Source organism: Glycine soja, chromosome 20, assembly GCF_004193775.1.
Source record: "Glycine soja cultivar W05 chromosome 20, ASM419377v2, whole genome shotgun sequence".
Taxonomy (NCBI): Eukaryota; Viridiplantae; Streptophyta; class Magnoliopsida; order Fabales; family Fabaceae; genus Glycine; species Glycine soja.
The window spans coordinates 3,452,111-3,472,003 of record NC_041021.1 but is presented as its reverse complement, the minus strand read 5'-3'; the positions used below and the strand labels follow the sequence as shown (position 1 = coordinate 3,472,003).

At 31.7% G+C, this 19,893-nt stretch overlaps 1 protein-coding gene and 2 pseudogenes across 1 annotated transcript; all 3 read right to left on the bottom strand.

Moving 5' to 3' along the window:
• The window catches only part of LOC114403585, a 141,093-nt pseudogene that overhangs the window by 20,667 nt on the left and 100,533 nt on the right, over window positions 1-19,893 (bottom strand).
• LOC114401429 (beta-fructofuranosidase, insoluble isoenzyme 1-like) lies at window positions 1,567-5,846 on the bottom strand. Its single transcript, XM_028363941.1, has 8 exons — window positions 5,661-5,846; window positions 5,223-5,367; window positions 4,508-4,516; window positions 3,558-4,399; window positions 2,660-2,818; window positions 2,331-2,569; window positions 2,037-2,130; window positions 1,567-1,929 (listed from the first exon to the last, which is right to left on the bottom strand). Exons 2-8 carry the CDS (start codon window positions 5,365-5,367, stop codon window positions 1,750-1,752), a joined length of 1,668 nt encoding a protein of 555 aa, XP_028219742.1. The 5' UTR covers window positions 5,661-5,846; the 3' UTR covers window positions 1,567-1,749.
• LOC114401432 lies at window positions 13,022-13,587 on the bottom strand (annotated as a pseudogene).

Here is a 19,893-nt window from a genome sequence, read left to right as displayed (position 1 = left end):
ATAACTTTACTTGGTGCTAATTGATTTTAAGCTAAAATCTAACAACCCATGTTGCTACAAACATGGTTTCCCACTGAGAAGACTTTGTTTCCTTAATTCACTCTTGAGCAAATTCAAGAGCTGCTACCTATTCTGCAGGGCAACAAAATCTAGCCTCACACTGTTAATCAAGTCAGTTCATTTGTTGGTGAGTCATCCACTCATCACAACTTCTCAAATGACCAATTAGCACGTAAACAATCTACACATTCATCAATTGAAAGTATTTGGTGATTCTGATTGGTTGACCTATAATATTGTGTTTTTTACAAAGTGCATGGATCCCTCCCCATTTGTGAATGGACTGTCATATTAACTGTATCTAGACAAATGAAGAGAACCTAAATAAAACTACATGTGACCTATGAAGCACGGACATGCCCCTGAAGTGTTGTGTCCCGCGTCGGAGGCGCACTGGACATGCAAACGGGTACGACTCCGGTGCGACGCGGTGTGCGTTGCCTCCGTGGTCACCGGACATGGTTGGACGCAGGAAGCGTGAGATTGGACGCGGCCCACCAAGTGGACACCCGCGACAATGCACAGGTTAATAATCGAGCACACTCCTCCTCCGATAAGGACTCACCGTATACAGAATCGCGGGCTGCGAATATCAAAAGAAGAGAAGGTAGGAAAGAAAAAGGACAGAAGAATCGGTTAATGTTTGAGGAATCGTGTTAGAGCGAGATTTGAATGAAGGAGCAGCGGCGGCGGCGGGTTGTAGCTTCCGATTTAGAGAGTAAAACGACAAAGCGATTTGGATTAAAGGACGATGATGTTCAGATGAAAAGGGGGAAAGAGTTTTTGTTTGCCCTTTTTATTTTCCTCTAGAGAGAGACACACGGAGGAAATGATATATTAATAAGGTGAGGAAAAAAAGTTTTTTTTTTTCCATTTGAGTCATGGTGGCATTGGCTCTTGAGTGTAACCAACTATACGAGTCCACATGGCGATGATGTTGTGTGGTCCTTCAACTAAACGGTTAAGGTAAATCTGTATTTATTTCTCAATAATTCTACATTTTCTTATAACTATTTATTATTAATTTACTAAATTTTTATAGTAAATATTAATTGTATTTAATATTTACAAGAGATTAAATATAATTTTATTATTTATTTAACATTTTTTTTTATAAAATATAATGTTTAAATTTTAATTAACATCCTATCCCATTTGTGACTCATTATCATAGGAAAAGTTCTTTTTAGATGATGATAAATATATAAATTTTGATTTTCAATTTAGATCTTTTATGAATATAACTCATTTAATTTTATGTATATATATATATATATATATATATATATATATATATATATATATATATATATATATATATATCATGTGTCTGTATCCTACATTTTGGACATTACAAGTGTTTATATGTCCGTGTCGGTGTCAATATTTCATAACATGTGACGCACAAATATCGTAGGTCTACCAAAGACAATGCAAGAAACAGATAAATCACATTATGTCAAATTTTAAGTATTTCAAACTGAGAGATATGAACAGCGGAGAAGATTGAATGAAGAAAACGATTCTCATTGCATAAAGGTATTTATAAAGAAAAGTATCTCACTGTTTACATGCGTAACTAACCAAGAGGAATTAAAAACTAACTAATGATATGTCTGAGTTCCACCCACCCTGGCATATGTACCAGTAACCACCTAACTAACTTGGACTTCAATTGCTTCAGGCTGATCATTTTATATCAGCAGATATCATGCTCCAAGCTTTGAGGTTTTGCACTACGATTGGTTCAGTACCATTGTTGAACACAAACAAGTGCGCTTGGTTCATCACTGCTAGCTCGGGATAGACTCGGGACAAAATGTTTGTCTTCCCTCCTGCTCCAAAACTCTCCACAACTGAGTGATCAATCTTCCATTCATTTGAAAACACAAAGAATATTAAATACTTATACATTAGTATTTTGTAGTGCATAAATGCTATATATAAGTACCAAATGGAATTGAATTTGCACATACCAAACTCCTAAGAGAAATCTTCTTATCCGCGGCCAAATCCACATCTACAAACCCAGCAAATTGCGGTTTGTACAGATCACTCTTCAAAGATGAACTATTTAGAAATACCAAAAACAAAAATAACCAATTTGAAGGAAATACAAAAAAACAAAATATCATATAATTAAAAGAACCTAACCCCATCCAATGCAATTCTCCAACCACTTAATTTGATCTCTTTTGGTCTAAAACCCATCCTATCATGAAGATAGAAAGAAAACTAGAAGTTCTCATCCCAATTTAGAATAGACTAACCTTCTCGCATCAGAGCATAAGAGAACAATATGCTTATTTGGACTTTTGAAAACTCTGAAAAACACAGGAGTGAACTCTTCGAGATTTTGAGAAGCCAAAGTCAGAAGTCCAAACGGTCCAACCCCACCCTGTAGTTTTGAACCCTTTTGGGCACATAGATCCTGCGCCTTTACCCACTTAGGATCATATGCCTCTGCCTTGTCCAAGCTTGAAAAGGAGAACGTAACTTCAACATCTGCCTGCAGTTATATAATATCATTAGTTTTATATCATTATATGTATTTATTTGTATGAGCATACATTCATTAATGCATAACTAAGAATTAGACCTGGGCAGCAGTGATTCCTTTTACTTCACTATAATCTCCCTTCTCAAGCCTTTGATTGTCTATGTTAACTTCTTTGCCTCTGAGACTGTTTAACTCTTCAACAGGCCATTGCACCAATTGTCTCCCAGTAAAATCGAGCCACACAGTTCGTGGAATTGCCTAATTATTTTACCAGACACATACACGCATATTTCAATTCCTTTAATTTGTATAAGGATACAAAAATAAAACACTTATATCTGAATGCCAAAGAAAAAAACATGAAAGGGAGTCAGAGATTCAGAATCGAGCAAAGATTGAATAAATCTAGAATTATCTCTCTCAATCCAAGAAAAAAAATATTGAAAACATATGTAAGATTGGGCAGTGAAGAGAATAAAAGGGGTAGAAAGAAAAAGAAAGACAAAAGCAAGATGGAGCCAAAATTTAATTTCTTACTAAGAAATTTTTTTATTTTACATTTAAACTCAATAATTTTAGGTTTTTATTTTACATTTAAACTGAATAATTTTAGGTCAAAGAGTATTTAACAATGTCAAAATATATTGTCTCCTGATTAGATTGAACAATTTAAGAGAAATTACTGTGCCCTGTCCTGTAGCTGCATCTATTGAAACTGATAAAAACTCTGTAATCGGGAGAGTGAATTTCTTATCGAATGAAGAAGACAACTGGCTTTTTAAATAGCCCTACACCAGTAACTACTACCACCACTCGTGGAATATCAAATTTTATCAAGATCAGCCAGAAAATAAGGAGTGCAACTATAGTCAACCTATCAAACTCCTATTACATAGGACTTATAAGCAAAAGATAAAACCATATGAAATATAAATAAGAGAACAAAACTCTATTTTATTTTAACCTTGAAGGAAATGCATACATATAAATTCAGTACCTGAATTCCTGCCCATCCTTTCCGAAAATTGTCTATCGGTTTATCACACTCGTTTGCCCAACCCCATAAGATCCTCCTGTTCTTGCTGGGGTCAAAAAATGATTTGGAAGCATAGAAGTTGCCATAATCATACCTAAGTCCACCCCAACCATCCACTGAAGTGTTGTCAGGCACATACCTATCCTTATCCTCCAGATAGGTCCCCACAGTATAGTAATCGAACTTAGTATCATCAAGGCTGTTCTTCAACACATGTTTCACTGGATTCCCCACTACATTTCCTATAACTGAAACTGGGTAAAAGTCGGGGCACTCCCACATACCCGTACCACCCTTGGAATGGATAGGGTGTTTGGCCCGAACCCATGTCTTGAAGTCCTTGCTCCTGTATAGATAAGCTATTCCTCTGCGCTTCCTTACACTGCCCACCAGCATCCTCCAGTGACCGTCCTTGCCCCACCAAGCTGTTGTGGGGTCACGAAATTCAGTGTGGTTAACATCTTTATCTACCACAGCTGGGTTGAGCTTGTCTGGTTTCACCCATCTCCGAAGAAGTGGGTCATTTGGGTCTTCTGGTTCGGCATAGCATTGCACTTGAGTGTTATTTTCGTCTATAACTCCAGTGTAGAGGATCACGGGCCCCTTACCAGGGATTATGGTAGCAGACCCTGACCAGCAGCCAAATTTGTCAAAGGGCTTTGATGGATAAATAGCATGTTCAATGCCATTCCAGTTTATCAGATCCTTGGACACTGAGTGCGCCCACACTATGTTACCCCACACTGTGCCATTGGGATTGTACTGGTAGAACAGATGGTATACTCCATTGTAGTACATTGGCCCTGTATTGTTGACAATTAAAAGTGTAAGATGGTGTACACAAATGTATGGATGGTTGTCATTGAAAAAATAAAAGTAAAATATAATAGAATTATAAAGTTCTTGGTTACCATTTGGATCTACATGTGATTGACGCATCGTTACAGAGATATAGGTACCATGAAAGTATTACATGCAAAGGAAAGAAAGTTATTAGCTTGATTGGTAATGAAAACAAAAATTATAAAATTTCTACATAATATGTTTCTATAGGATAACATGAAACTGTCGAAATAAGTAAAGGAAGCATGTATTTTAATTTATTAGTTTTTGGTACACATTTTAATGTTATATGAATGGTTAAAATTATTCATTTCCTATAAAAAAAATATTAAATTTTAATGTGAAACTTTTTACACAATGTTATCAAACTGCAGGAGTAGCCTACTTATTTGATGCAAATTAAAGAAAAGTTCCATCTTTAATGATTAAACCTACTGCAATGATGTGCATGAGTAAGAGAGAAAAAATCATAATAAAATTAACGCATCCTGACTTAAACCAGCAGGCCCTGTACACCATATACAATCCCCATGGCAAATTAACGCATCCTGACTTAAACCACTTTGTACAATATTCGTAGACTATTGAAGACCTCTACTGCAATATGTCCACAAAAGAATTGAAACAAGATCACAATCTATTCATTAATTCATCTCCTTTTCAAAGAGACACAGTTGCTTTCTAGTTTTTTATATTGCAGTCAATGATTAAAACTAACTACAGAATATGGCAAGATATGCAAAAACGAAAATGCAGGTCCAGAAATAAAGTCTTCATACTAACCGTTCATCCAGTTTTTAAGGGGCTGGAAATGGAATCCAGTTCTGTGATAATCTCCTCTCACCGAAACTGCTTCAATGCAATTGTTGATGATCAGCAACACCATGGAGTAAAACACCACAGGCATCTTGGTGCTTGGGAGAGCCATCTGAAAAATGGACACCCGAATCAGTACATCACAGCTCCAAAGTTAATTACCAAGAAAACTCACAAGTCACAACAGGAAATTGAAGCTTTGCTGGTACATTAGCAGCATAGGAACACATGCTTTTTCCGTCAGCAAATAATAATATATAATATTAATAGGGGACTAGTTCCAAATCACAAGCTGTAAAAAGGGAAGCAGCACAAAAAAGTACAAAGACCAAAAAGGTCCCATGATGAACACAAAATAAAGAAAATCAGTCAAAACAACAGCAACTCATCAAAGGAAAAACTGACCAATCGTAAAAGGAGAAGTTGACCGAGGCTTTGATTTAAGCACTATTGAGTCCACTACCCTTCGATTCTGATTTGTTCTTTCAGTTCAATAAGTGGTGCTTGTTTACAGGTTCATTGAGTCACCTAGTGCTGCTATTGGATATATATTCTGACATGTAGGGGATGCTCATAGTATCATTAGTTTTTCAATTAAATTTCATTTTTTTTATTGCATTGAGTATTATTATTGTTGAACATCTTGAAAAGATAAAACTGGAATTGCTGATTCCATACTTAATTTCCCAATATGGAAACTTGAATTAATTAAATGCTTTTCTAGGTTCTGTTAGAATTCTTATACTACCTAGTACCTATATGCCTGCTGTGAAAGTCATTTTCACACCAGCATGTACGTACTACTAAAATTACTCTATATATAGTCCCAGGGCAGAAAGGGTTGCAGACCTGGATTATATTATAATAGGTGACTGCTTTCTGAGATGGATACACACACAAATAAATGCATTTGCCAATACTAGCATAAGCTTAGTCGTTTACTTGAATGCATGCATATAACAATAATAATATGAGACCAATATTTCCCCCATATTAACTTCAGTTTGATCAATGGAGATCACAAGAATATTTTGGTCCCCAGTCCTTTTAACCATTCTCTGCTGTGCTTCCAACTAGACAAATAAGAGAAGATTCTTGAAAATATGGTGACAGTAACGTTAATTCCTCTTGAAATCACAAGATTGTTCCCAACGTTTAACGCCTAGTCGCCTACTATGTATGAATTTATAAGCTGAGATTTCTTTTAACTATAAAATTTGATTAAACTTTTTAAGATAAGAGTGTCTAAATATTTTCAATAGCCCCCTCCCCCCTCTCCCCATCTCCCAATTTCCTTCTTTTCAAGGACCAACCCTGAAAAGGGTGTTAGTTACTCAGTGATAGTTCATGCTTTACGATTCTGGGAGGTCCATGTGACGATGGGAAGGACATAAGAAATTTGTGAGAGCGTAATGGGGAGAAAGGGGTCACGTGAGCTTTTTTAGTGAATTACTAAGAGTCGTTAGATCAAATTAAAATGAATGATTGAGATTTGGTGTTATACAGCAATTTGACACATTGATATCATTTTGATGCCATGGCATATATGTCCTCTCAAAGAGTAATACTGATGAATTAAGGAAAATATTAACTAATGTGTTAAGAATATTGAAAAAGCAAAATAAAAAATATTTTTATTGGAATGAGTAAAAGTGCTCCCTATAACTTTTAATAAAAATTTTATCTTTTTATTTCCTTAATTATTACCCTAGACTAAGAAGTAGTATTTCGTTCACATTAGAGGAACTAAATGTAATATCTCTGTTTTTTTTAAATCAAAAGGTGACCAGCTAAACAGAGGAGAAATTTAATCAAAAGGTGACATTCCAACCCCTTGTAAAGGTATATTATTGACAGTCACGTGGCTTTCCAAGAGTGGGAACAAATTTTAAAAACAGAGGTAATAAACATGGCAAGAAAATTTGTATATGTGGGTTTCCGTCCGAATCCGTCTCGACTTTGATGGGTAATACCCGAGTTGATCGGGTATGGGTTCGGGTTTGGATTTTCTCCAATAACCAAAAGTAGGGTATGAGTACGGGTATATGATTATTACATCAGCCCCGACCCCGAATCCGGACCCGTCCTGCCACTTAAATTTTTTAGAATTTTTGCATAATTTAATCAAAAGGCCTATAATTTTAATTACTAGTTAATTTTATTTTAAATTTTTGACATAATTTAATATTATTTTCTTAACGATTTTTGTAGACACATGCACTATGATAAATTTATTGATATATAAGTAATTAAAAATAAATGTTTAACAATCAATTTATTTTTTCTAAAATCAAATTTTTAATATTTTATTTACAAAAAAAATTATTTTTCTAATTTGAATCAGATACAGGACGGGATCGGGGATACCCAATACCCCTAACGGGTACAGAGATGAGATAATAAATTTTAACCCGTTGAGTATCGGGTATGGGAACATGTTGGGGGAGTCGGAGTCGAAGATTGGGGAGACAATACCTGTTTCTGCCCTGCCCCATTGCCATGTCTAATCCAACATAGTGAAAATATTATAAGATACCCTCTCACTCTCATATAAGTTACCTTCTTCTCATATGATATATCATATATTTAATTAACGTTAATATTAAATATTGACTAAAAAAACATTAATATTAATTATTTCTAAAAAATATTACTTTTGACCATTGAATAATACCCATTATAACATAAAGTAATAAAAAAATTTAGTTGTTTTATTTTTTATTTAATAAAAAATATTAATTAGTCAGACATTTTAATAGAAAGTAGGTTTGGAATGTACAAATATTATTAGTTATGGGAAGAAGGATAATGAGTTTTAATGGTCTTATTAATGAATATTTGACTTCATGCATTCATTTATGATACTATATAAAATAATATTTTTTAATACTAAATACAAATAGATTTTGGCTTAACATTTATAAAATAAAAAAGTAGTAACATATTTTCGATTGAAGAATTATTGTTGGACCAAAGCTTAAAACCTTGAAGATATGTCTTTAGGTCTTAGTTTTGGTTTAATAATTTTACAATGTCAAACAAGTTTAATAGATGTGGCATTTGTATTGATTGTTTTAGACGGGCATGATGATTGTTCTAGGTTAAGCCTTCTTTTATACATTATTAATATGATTCTAAGGTGTTAAACAAATTGATTCATCTCTAAGTTTCTTAAGAGCAATGAGGTCAACATATATAGTGTAATTGATTATAATGTTTTGAAATCAATTACAAAGTGTTACAACAAGCAACATATCTCTCTTCTACTTGAAATTTGGCAAGCTTTGATCAATTAACCAATTATTAGTTTCAGTAATCGATTATAGAAGACAATTTTAGATGGAGAGAGGCTTTATAGCTTGAGATAATTGATTAACATGTACTGTAATCCATTAGATTACTTTTGGAAACTTAAGGTGCTCCTTGTGTGATGAATAATCAATACCACAATTGCTAATCAATTATTCCAAAAAGCATGAGAAACTCTTTATCTGAAAGAAATAATGGATTACAAATTTTTTGAAAAGGTAGAACAAATAGGATTTTGGAGAATTATTTGATTACCATATTTGACAATTGATTAAATTTGTTTTACCGGTCAAAATTATAAAGATCTGTTAACTCATTGGCAAGTATATCAAATTTGTCACAAGTAGTAAAGTACTTGGAAGTTCGAGTGTCGAATCCATGGGGTCTTTGTTTGTACTTAGATTAAAGCAAATCCAATTTACAAGCAAGAGATAAGGAATTTAAAATAAAAGATGTAGAAAGATAAAGATTTAAAAGGAAAGATAAGAGATAAAAGATAGAGAAGATAAAATATTTAAATTAAAAGATAATAAAGATAAAAAATAGAAGATAAAATATTTAAATTAAAAGATAATAAAGATAAAAAATAGAAGATAAAAAAATAAGATAAGAAAAGAAAAATAAAAGAGAAAGAAAGATTAAAAAAAAGATAAGATGAATAAAAGATAAATTCTCAAGAATGTGATGATGTTGGGACTTAGCTTGCCTTATTTGCTTATGATGTATAATTTTATGATTTTTCTTTATCAATATAGGTGAATTTATCCTACACATATCTGTTCATTTACTTGTCCATAATTCTTCACGATGATTAGCCTATTTTATTTATCTATCTTCCAAATTCTTTTGAAAAGATTCAATGAATAAAAGGCATGAAGTATGAATTCCAGATATTTGCAAAAATGCATGGGCATGAAATTATCATTCTATGTCTTGACTTTCTGATGAAATCCTTTCTTTTTGTTCTATTAGAAGTTACCCTCTTCCAAGTGTCTAATCCCTAAAACTAATGCATGCATATTTTCTTTAAATTTTATTTAGAAGGTACCCTCTCTCGAGCGTCTAACCCCTAACAGAATATAAAAGATGAATAATGCATGAAAAAATAAACAGAAAAGATAATAGAAAAGAAAACACATGGTATTGCATTGATAAATAGTGAGTACATCATATATCGCTTTGACTTTTAGGCCTATCAGACCCTAACTAAGGATTTAGTCTCTCATGTCATGAGAGACTTTTACACTTTAGGAGGTTGAGGAAAATGGAAGAAAGTGATAGATAATTAATAACAAGGAAAGAGGGTTTTCCTAAGGGATAGACCCGGTGTGTGGGTTGTGTGTCTTCTCTTTGGCTTGACTCCCTTTGGAGTGGACTTGGGCCTAAACTAAAAATCTTCCTTATTGATATTTTTGATATTTTCTTGATCTTTTTCTCTTTTAATCCCTCATTTTCATATTTGCACGTTATAATTAAGAAAAATATCAAATCTTAATATCTAAGCCAAAAATAACTGCTAAATAAATATTTTTAAAGATATTTTCAATATATTTTTATTATCAAAATAGTTCATATTTAACAGTTATCAATGTCCTCTTTATGTTCTTTTCATTAGTGACTCTTGATACACTTTTAACTTTGAGAAAAATACTTAAACAGAGTCAAGTAAAGGAATTTCATTATATTTCTTCTGAAGATTCAATGCAAGCTGATCAAGATTCATTCATTAATGTTCATCATGATTTGATCATTCTTAGAAGAAGAACTTGAAAATATTGTGATCTACACATCAAGGTGTATTCGTTTTTATTCAGAAATTCATTCTTGTTTGTTTTTTTTATCTTGGTTAGGGTTACCAAGAGTTTTGTAAGTTAATAGGATTTGAACTCTCATTCTTTCTCTTATAGGATTCAAGGAAATAGTAAAATCTAGGGAATTATATTTGCATAGTATTTGTACCTAATTCTCTATAAGTGAAAGTTCTAAGAGATTTTTAAAACAAGGTCCCTTAAGAATTGAACCATTATAAATTTTATGTATAATTCTCATTCTCTTTGACTCTTAGCTTTGTTGTTAAATCTTGGAAATGAAATTGGTGTTAAAGGGCCATTAAATTTTGTTTTTCATATGATCTTTTTGTGATAATCTTTTCAAGAAAACATTGATTAATGGAAATGGGTTGTTTTGATTGAATTAACAAATAAAGCGGTAAAAGTTCAATCCACTCCCTTTTTAGATTCTCGGAGAACCCCACAATTATAGTTTTTTTTTAAGCTAAAAATAAAATAATACTTTTTAGCCAATTCAAAAAGAAGTCACTTTAAATAATTACATATTTATATGAATATATATTATTTTAAAAAATTATTTATGCGATTTCCAATAATGATATTTGTTTTAACTGCATCGATGACATTTAATTATAGAATGGATTTTTAAAATATTAAAAAAATATAGTAAAATATAAATTTTTATTATAAAATACATCCAACACAAAAAAAATTAGAAAGAGATTAAAGGACAGTTCCATTAGCATCAACATAATTTGGTAAAAAATTACCCATGACACTTAACATTGCAATTAATTCTTGGTCGAAATATGCTATACTATTTGACTCATTAATAATATCTTTAAATGCTCAAAGACAAACTCATTTCTAGGAGTATCTCAATATTGTAGTTATTTTTGTCTAAAGCATTATTGTATTTTCTTAATATATATCGTTTACTTTCCACATTATACTTTATAACTGATGATAGATTCTACACACAATTCTATATTTTAAGGTTAAAAGAGTAAGCAAAAACATAAGTGCACTTGATTTTTAATTTAAATTTCCAACTTCTTTAATTTTTGAGGCTTTTATGATCATATTCTAACGAAGATTGTGTTGAACTTGAAACGCCTCTCTCAATAATTAATATCGCCGTACATATTCAAATAAAAACATTAATACTATAAAATCAAGTTTGGTGAGCTGAAAAGGAAATAAAATATTTAGTTGAAAAGAGAATAAAAGTATCCAATGAGCTGGAAAGGATTCCAATTGTCGAAAAAAATAGTCAATAAAAGATAAAAGGGCTAACTGAGTTCTTAGTAACTAAACTTTTTTGAAATTCAATTTTTTAGTCTCTAAACAAATATTTGATTTCTCAAGATCTCTCATTTTTTCCCATTAAGATTTGTGGTCCCAAAACTTTTGTTTGACGACTAGTTGAGATCCTATACTTTTAGAAAATTCAGTTTTTTGTTCCTAAATAAAAGCTTGAACCCATAATTTTTATTTATTTATTGTGATTTTAGGAACTAAAAATTGAATTTTTTTAAATTTTAGTGACTAAAAACTTTAACAAATAAAAGTTGACAGACATTGATCAATTAACTTTTTGCTTAGGAACTAAAAGCTAAATTTCTTAAAAAATTAGTTTAGGGATCTTAACCCAACAAATTTTGGTTTAAGGACTAAAAATTGAATTTTAGAAAAGGTTAGGGGTTAAAAACTTTACTAACACAAGATAAAATTTGAGAATGATTGAAAACTTAAGAACAGGGGGTTAACAATATATAATTAGGGGTGCACAAAATTCAGTCAACAGTGCAAGGCAAGACCCAGGTCTTTTGCGATAGTTAGCACCTCCTCTACGGGTGCAGTTCTACATGTCCCCTTATACCTGCACCTGATTGACGCTTCGCGAGTTCAAACGGTGTTTTTTGAAGAAAGAGTATGATTGGCGTGAGGGAAGAGTTGCGAGTTCGAGAACGAGATTTTTGGAAACTTTCAAGTGAAAGAGAGGATGAATGTTATAAATGAAATATATAAACGTTTTAGAATGTTCTTCTATCAAGAAGAAAATTCTAATTTTTCACCTTTTAGAAGGAAATTAAAATTTCATTTTTTAATTGTTTAAATTTCTATTTTGAAATTCCAAAATTTTAAAGGAGTCAAATACACCCCCTATCTACATATAGGTCCGCCACTCCGTTGCTTTTTGCCCCAGTCATCAGTTACAATACGATTTCTTGATGACCATTTGTAAGAAATTAAAAATTCATTTTAATAACAGCCATAGAATAAGACGATAGAATTTTGTAATATAAAAAATTGATGTTAATTTTTAAAATTTTATACAATTACCTTATTATTCTTTAAATGATATGATCGATATTAGTATTTTTTTTTTTTGAAAAATAGGACAAGAAAACAAAATTTTAGTGTTAGATATTTTAGAAACTTAATTTAAACAAGAAAACAAAAATCTTAAAACAAAATGTGTTTTTTTTCATCCTAGCTAAATCACTGTTGAACATCATAAACAAATTAAACAAACTAGTATAGATGTATAAATTCTGTTGGTTCGTCCAACCTTAATTATCACACTAACACAGAAAATGCCTGAACAAACAATAATGACATGTTTTATATTTGGACAGTTTGTTAATGACACGTTTTTTTTTCTCTCTAGTCAAACAGGAAATAATGAGTACCTAGAGCAAAATCCTAATAATGGCCCTTGCCACATTCGCCACATCACGCATACCATTATTCACATGGGTGAGTGGTGATTTCCCATTGAAGCGATTCTCACAAATATCAGCCTCAACAGCACAATCACTTACCGCATCATCTGCAAATTTGGGGTCCCCCCTCACAGCCCTAGTGGCTTGTGGTATATCAAGTATCAAAATCCCTTTGTAATCGACAGCACATTTACTTAAGGCTTTCTTATTCCCACCCTGCTTAAGAAGTTGCTTGATTGTTTTCTCGGCTTCCTTTGCTTTGGCTTTGATCACCTCGACCAAAATCAATGCAAGGCCTGCAATATCAGCGCTAGGGGCACGGGGGTCACCTTTTAGGAGTTGAAGACAAAGATTAGGTTCTGGGGTTCTGGGGTTCTCTTGCAAGTTTCCTCAATGAGTTTCAAATCATTTGGTTGCAAAAACTCTGCAATGACATGCTGACATTGAAATGATAGCCACAACAAGAATGCTGCAAATTATAGAGAGGTGCTTCAAGTTCAACATCTTTGTTAGAATACGATAGATGATATATGTTGATAAATATTTGTGTTTTAATTTAAAATTTATAAATATATTAATTCTATTTTATAAAATAAAATATTTATTTTAGATTTTCTTAAGATTTTGTTTTAATGAGTCAATTAGTTTGTTATGTTTGTTGTGACAACTGTAGGTTGGTTTTCCAATGGTCATATTTTGTTGTTGCAAAATGCCTATATATTATCTTTCCTCCTTTCTAAAAAGATGACAGAGCTACAGTCTCATCCCTTCCTTCCAAAATTTTCTATTTCTTTTCTTATAAACTAATTTATTTCTTGAGAGTAAGAGCATTGGTGTTCATAAGGTTTGGGGATCCTTTCGCTGCACACGATCGGAACCAACGGGTTGTCGTATCTTGGGAGAGGAGCGCAATCAGAATTTCTTACCCGTGCAGTGGGGGCGTTTTCTCTCTAAGGACAGCGTTTACGCGCTTCAACCCAGGCTATTTAATTCTTTCCCTTGATTTAATTTTTTTCTTGTGTTCATTGTATGATATAATGCATTATTTATGCGTTGTCAATTAAATTTATTTTGCTACTGTTATTTTGTTATTTAATTCAAGACTGTGCATCTTCTTCGTATATTATTTTCCTTCATTTTTTTATTTTATTTTCCAACAGTCTTAGAGAGAAAAATGTTTTAGAGCGAAAATGTTTTATACTTTCTTCTTGCATAGTCTTTTCTACAGTAGCATGATGTTGTATCAAAATATCTATAATGGATATGATTGAGTTCCTTTCTAGTAAGCATGAAAAATTAATGGATGAAAACACAATGCATTATGTTCCATTAAAAATGTTTATTATATTATTTATTTCCTGAAATTTTACATTAGTATGAGATTGTTGAAAAATATTTTCTTTGTCTATTGTATTTTTGTTTAAGATAAAAAATGCTTTTAGAATTAGTTTGTGTAAAAAAAAAACTAAAAGCATCTCACTACTTTCATTCCTGCCTTAGGAAGTTATCTTTTACTTGGTCAAATGATCCTGTGAACACAAGTCTTTAAAATCAGGACATTTGTTGTTTGGTTTTTTTAATTTCTATTGTTTAACTATTTTGTTGCTACATGTTGACTGATTGTCTCTTTATTTATAACTCAATGATAAAAGATAAGCCTGTGAAAATATAACACACAAAAATAATAAAATAAACACTTTGGTGAAACTTTATATTTTGCATGTCGTATTCTTAAAAGAGTACCTTATAAACAAAAGAAAAATCTTTATGAGCTATGGAGAAAAAGAGAACCAAATCTGAAATATCTTAAAGTGTGGGGGTGTCTAGTAAAGGTTAATATCTCTATTAATAAGAAAAGGAAAATTGAAAAAAAAAATATTAATTATATGTTGTTGGATATTTTTTACATAATACTACTTATAGATTCTTAGTTATTAATTTAGAAGTATCTGAAATTTCTAATGGTACTATTATGGAGTCTAGAGATGTGACTTTCGTTGAAAATATTTTTTCTTGAAAAATAAATTGTTAAATCTTTGTATGGTTTGAAACAAGCTCCAAAGCATTGACACAAAAGTTTGATTAAGTTATTCTTTTGTATGATTTTCAAATTAATGATAGTGATAAATGTGTGTATGTGAAACAATTTGATGATAATGGATGCGTCATTTTATGTATCTAGATGACATATTGATATTTGGTAGTAAATGAATTTCATAAATGATGTGAAGTTTTTCTTGTTTAGAAACTTTGACATAAAAGACCTTGGTCAAGTAGATATGATTTTGGGAATTAAGCTTATAAAGAAAAATGATGGCATGACTTTTACCAAATCTTATTATGTTGAAAAGCTATTGAAGAAGTTTAATTATTTTGATGCGAAACATGCTTTTACTCCTTATGACTCTTATCCATCAAGTTAATGAAAATTTGAGTAAAGGAATTTCTTCACATAAATATTCTCAAAGTATCGGTTCTTTGTTGCATTTGACAAACTTCTCTAGGCCTGTCTGATATTGCACATGCAGTTGGTAGATTGGAAAGTAATTGAGGAATTTAGTGATACAAAATTGAAGTTCTGATTTTGATGAAATAAAATTGACAAGTGGTCATGTCTTTGCTTTAGCTGGTTGTGCAGTATCATGAAAATCTATTAGACAAATTATTATTTCACATGGAAGCAAAAATTATTGCTTTAAATACTGCTACTAGTGAGGCTAAATTTCTTAAAAATGTATTATGCAATTTGTCATTGTTGAATAAGCGTATACCTCCAATTTTAATGCATTGTGATAGTCAAATTGTTATATCTAAAGTGACTAGCAAAATTTTAATGAAAAAAGAAGACACTTAAGAGTGAGACATAAGTCTATTAGAAATTTGATTTCTCATGGTGATTCTCTTGACTTTGTCAGGTCATAAAATAATATTGCGGATCCGCTTACAAAAAGGTGGACATGTCAACAAGTATTTGAGTCGTCGAGGGGAATGAGATTAAAGTCCATTATTTAGTTACAACAATGAACACCCGTCTCTGTGTGATTGGTGATCCCATGAATGGAGTTCAACGGGTAACAACGAAATTGTTTGTTAACTAAAGTACACCAAAATGAAATTTGGCAGAGCTGTTCCGTTTCTCATTCCTATGACGAGGTGTATTATAAATTGTGGCAATATTAAGGTTGAGGTATTTATATGTGTATTTTTGGTGAAAAAAAATACCTCTTAATGAATTCGATGACAATTATTGTAGGGGTGGGGGTCACAATCCACTCTTTGAGGATTCACCTAGTGAGTGTGGTGGTGGGGCCGCCACTGTGAGATATGGGCTAATCTCTAAGTGACACTCACGAAACAAGATACAAGCGCAAGGCCGTGTAACGCGCTACCACTGATTAGAACCTAATTGAACGCCAATATTGTAGGGGTTGTGTACTAAAGTCCGGTTAAAGAATATGTAGTTCAAGACAATCAAGTCACTACATTTTTCTCGGATGGAAGTTCATAAACACTAGGTATAAGGCTCAAACCCGGAAGGTGCCTTATACCGAAATACAATATCACATGCTCTTTCTCTTATGTTTTTATACAAATTATCTTTTAGAAAATATATTTTAAAATTTTAAATTATGTGGGGGAATGTTGATAAATATTTGTGTTTTAATTTAAAATTTATAAATATATTAATTCTATTTTATAAAATAAAATATTTATTTTAGATTTTCTTAAGATTTTGTTTTAATGAGTCAACTAGTTTGTTATGTTTGTTGTGACAACTGTAGGTTGGTTTTCCAATGGTCATATTTTGTTGTTGCAAAATGCCTATATATTATCTTTCCTTCTAGATGACAGAGCTACAGTCTCATCCCTTTCTCCCAAAATTTTCTTTTTCTTTTCTTATAAACTAATTTATTTCTTGAGAGTAAGAGCATTGGTGTTCATAAGGTTTGGGGATCCTTTCGCTGCACATGATCGGAACCAACGGGTTGTCGTATCTTGGGAGAGGAGCGTAATCAGAATTTCTTACCCGTGCAGTGTGGGCATTTTCTCTCTAAGGATAGCGTTTACGCGCTTCAACCCAGGCTATTTAATTCTTTCCCTTGATTTAATTTTTTCCTTGTGCTCATTGTATGATATAATGCATTATTTATGTGTTGTCAATTAAATTTATTTTGCTACTATTATTTTGTTATTTAATTCAAGACTGTGCATCTTCTTCGTATATTATTTTCCTTCATTTTTTATTTTATTTTCCAACAATATATAGAAGGCTCAAGAATTGAAGTTGGGAAATAGAAATTGAAATCAAGTGCACTGAGGTTGTGGAGCTTCCTGTTCTTTCAGCCTTAAATATAGAATTGCTTGGAGAGATACTAATCAATTACAAGAATTTTAACGTGACAAGTAAATGATATTATTAATAAAATAAATAACGGTCAGCAACAGAGTATAACATTAATTATTATTAAATACTAATATTAATAAATGAGATTTTTCTAATCAATGGGTCAAAGATATTATTGATGAATCAAATAGTATAACTATTTTGACAATAATCAAATTAGTGATCACAAGTAGGGGTGAAAATAGGTTAAGGCGGTCTACAGGGGCCTACGATCTAGCCTATATAAAGCCTGGTCTGGACTGACCTATTTAATTAAAAGATTAGACTTAGACTTTTTTAAAAACCTATTAAATTAAATTGACCAGGCTTAAGCTTATTAAAAAGTCTTATAAGTCTGATAGGTCGGCCTATATATATATATATTTATATTATTTTTTTGGTACCATTAATATTTTTTCTTTGAAACTAATAAACTTTGATTACTCACTACTGCTCCATAACTTCCATTCCTATAATCAACTAAGATTTTAATTATGATTTAGGTGTGAGTCATGTACCATTTTATATTCCTCATTATTTTTATTTGCTTTCTTATTCCTGTTAGCGTTTCCTTTTCCTATTAGGTTTTCTTTTCATTTTAACTTTCTTATTACGTTCCTATTCCAAAGCAAACAAAAATCATATCTTTTCCACTCCAAGCTTTGATAGAGGTAAAACTTCAAAACCTTATCATTTTTTCTTGCATCTTCTTATTCCTTTAACATTTTTTATTGAATCTTCTTTTTACCTTCTCGTTTCCATGCATATATTCTTTCTTCATGGTGAAAGCCAACTAGCGCTTCTCCTCCTTTTCCATGAAGGAATATTAAAGATTTAATGTGAAGAAGACTTTTAAAAAGGCTATCAGGTCAGACTAAACTCTTAAAAAGGCCAGACTGAGCCAAAATAAAAGTCTTTGATAGGCTATAAATCAGGCTCAGGCCTCAAAAATTTATCGTAGGCTAGGCTCGGACCTTTTAAAGCCCGATCTAACCTATTCCCACCCCTAATGACAAGTGTCAAGTATAGTTAAAAAAAAAATTGTTTTTAGTGGCATTATGCTCATATTTTCTAAGTATGTTTTTTGGCTTGAGCTTTCACTACCTGATCATTAAGAACATTTTTTGGTCTAACACTAAGTAAAAATATTACTAACTTTTTTGGTAATATTTAGAAAATACCATCAAATATCAATAAATATTAATGATATGTTTTCGTAACTTTGGAAGATTCAAGAGCTACTCCAAATTGTACATGTGATAAGAATGTGATTAAACAGCATCGAGAATAAGATTGTGTAATTTGCTTTCTTAAATGTCTTGGAGAAGCTTATGGAACTGCTAGAACTCAGATTTTGCTTATGGAATCCTTGCCTTCAATTAGCAAGGTCTTTTCTCTTGTTATTCAACTAGAAGGACCACTACTAGAAAATATACTTTTCACACTGGTTATTACGGTCTTACAACATTATTTATTAACTGATATTGAAACTACTGACGTTAAAAGTCTCTGCGTTAACATCGGTTTTTTAAAATCGACGTAAACTAAATTACACAACATCGGTTTTCTACAAAATCAATGTCGTATCATAAAAAAAATAACAAAAAACATAAAATATGTAGAAAACCACATCAATTTTTTTTTAATGAAAATTGATGTTGTTGTTGAATATGAATTGTTCACTAATTCTTTTCCTTTCCCAATTTTTTCAACATTGTAAGCCTGTTCTGTATTTTTGCTTCAATGTTTATTTATTTAATAACTCATGATTGACTACATTATTTTGTACTATTTTACATTAACCTTTTTCTTGAAATAATTTTGTTTTTCAGTTAATTATAGGTACAATCATTTTTCCCTTCAAATTTAACTCAGTTTTCAACTTGGTTCCTTTTGTAGTATTCCACATCCCTATGAGCTGTAACTATTAAATTTATATCAAAAAAATTTCTCCCACGGTGCATGGTAATATTCAAGGAAAAGTTGATGCTGAAATCTTAGTAATATGTTATGCTTTGCATGACTTCTGGAAATCCATATCTATGAGATTTGAGTTCTGAAATGCTTGAATGCATTCAAAACTTTCATCAGAAAAGAAATTCATATGTATGAACTTAGGGTCAATAATAGAATGAGAGGAGAAGAGGTACGTTGTTGTTCCGATGAGAACAAAAAGGAGGAGGAAATGGAGGAAGGAATCAGAGTATCCTGAGCCTCGGAGTGCCGTTGGCATCTACTCGAAGAACCCTTGTGCTTCTTCGATGGTTTTGCCATTTGAGAGAGTTATTTGAAATTTTAATCGGTTGAAATGAAAGAGGATGAAAAAAGATGAATGTTGGACTTTGTGGGACGTGATTTGGATAAGAAATGAGCGAGTTATGGTAGAAAGAAAAAATTGGGAATGAGGGTTTCGCGAGAAAGATGAA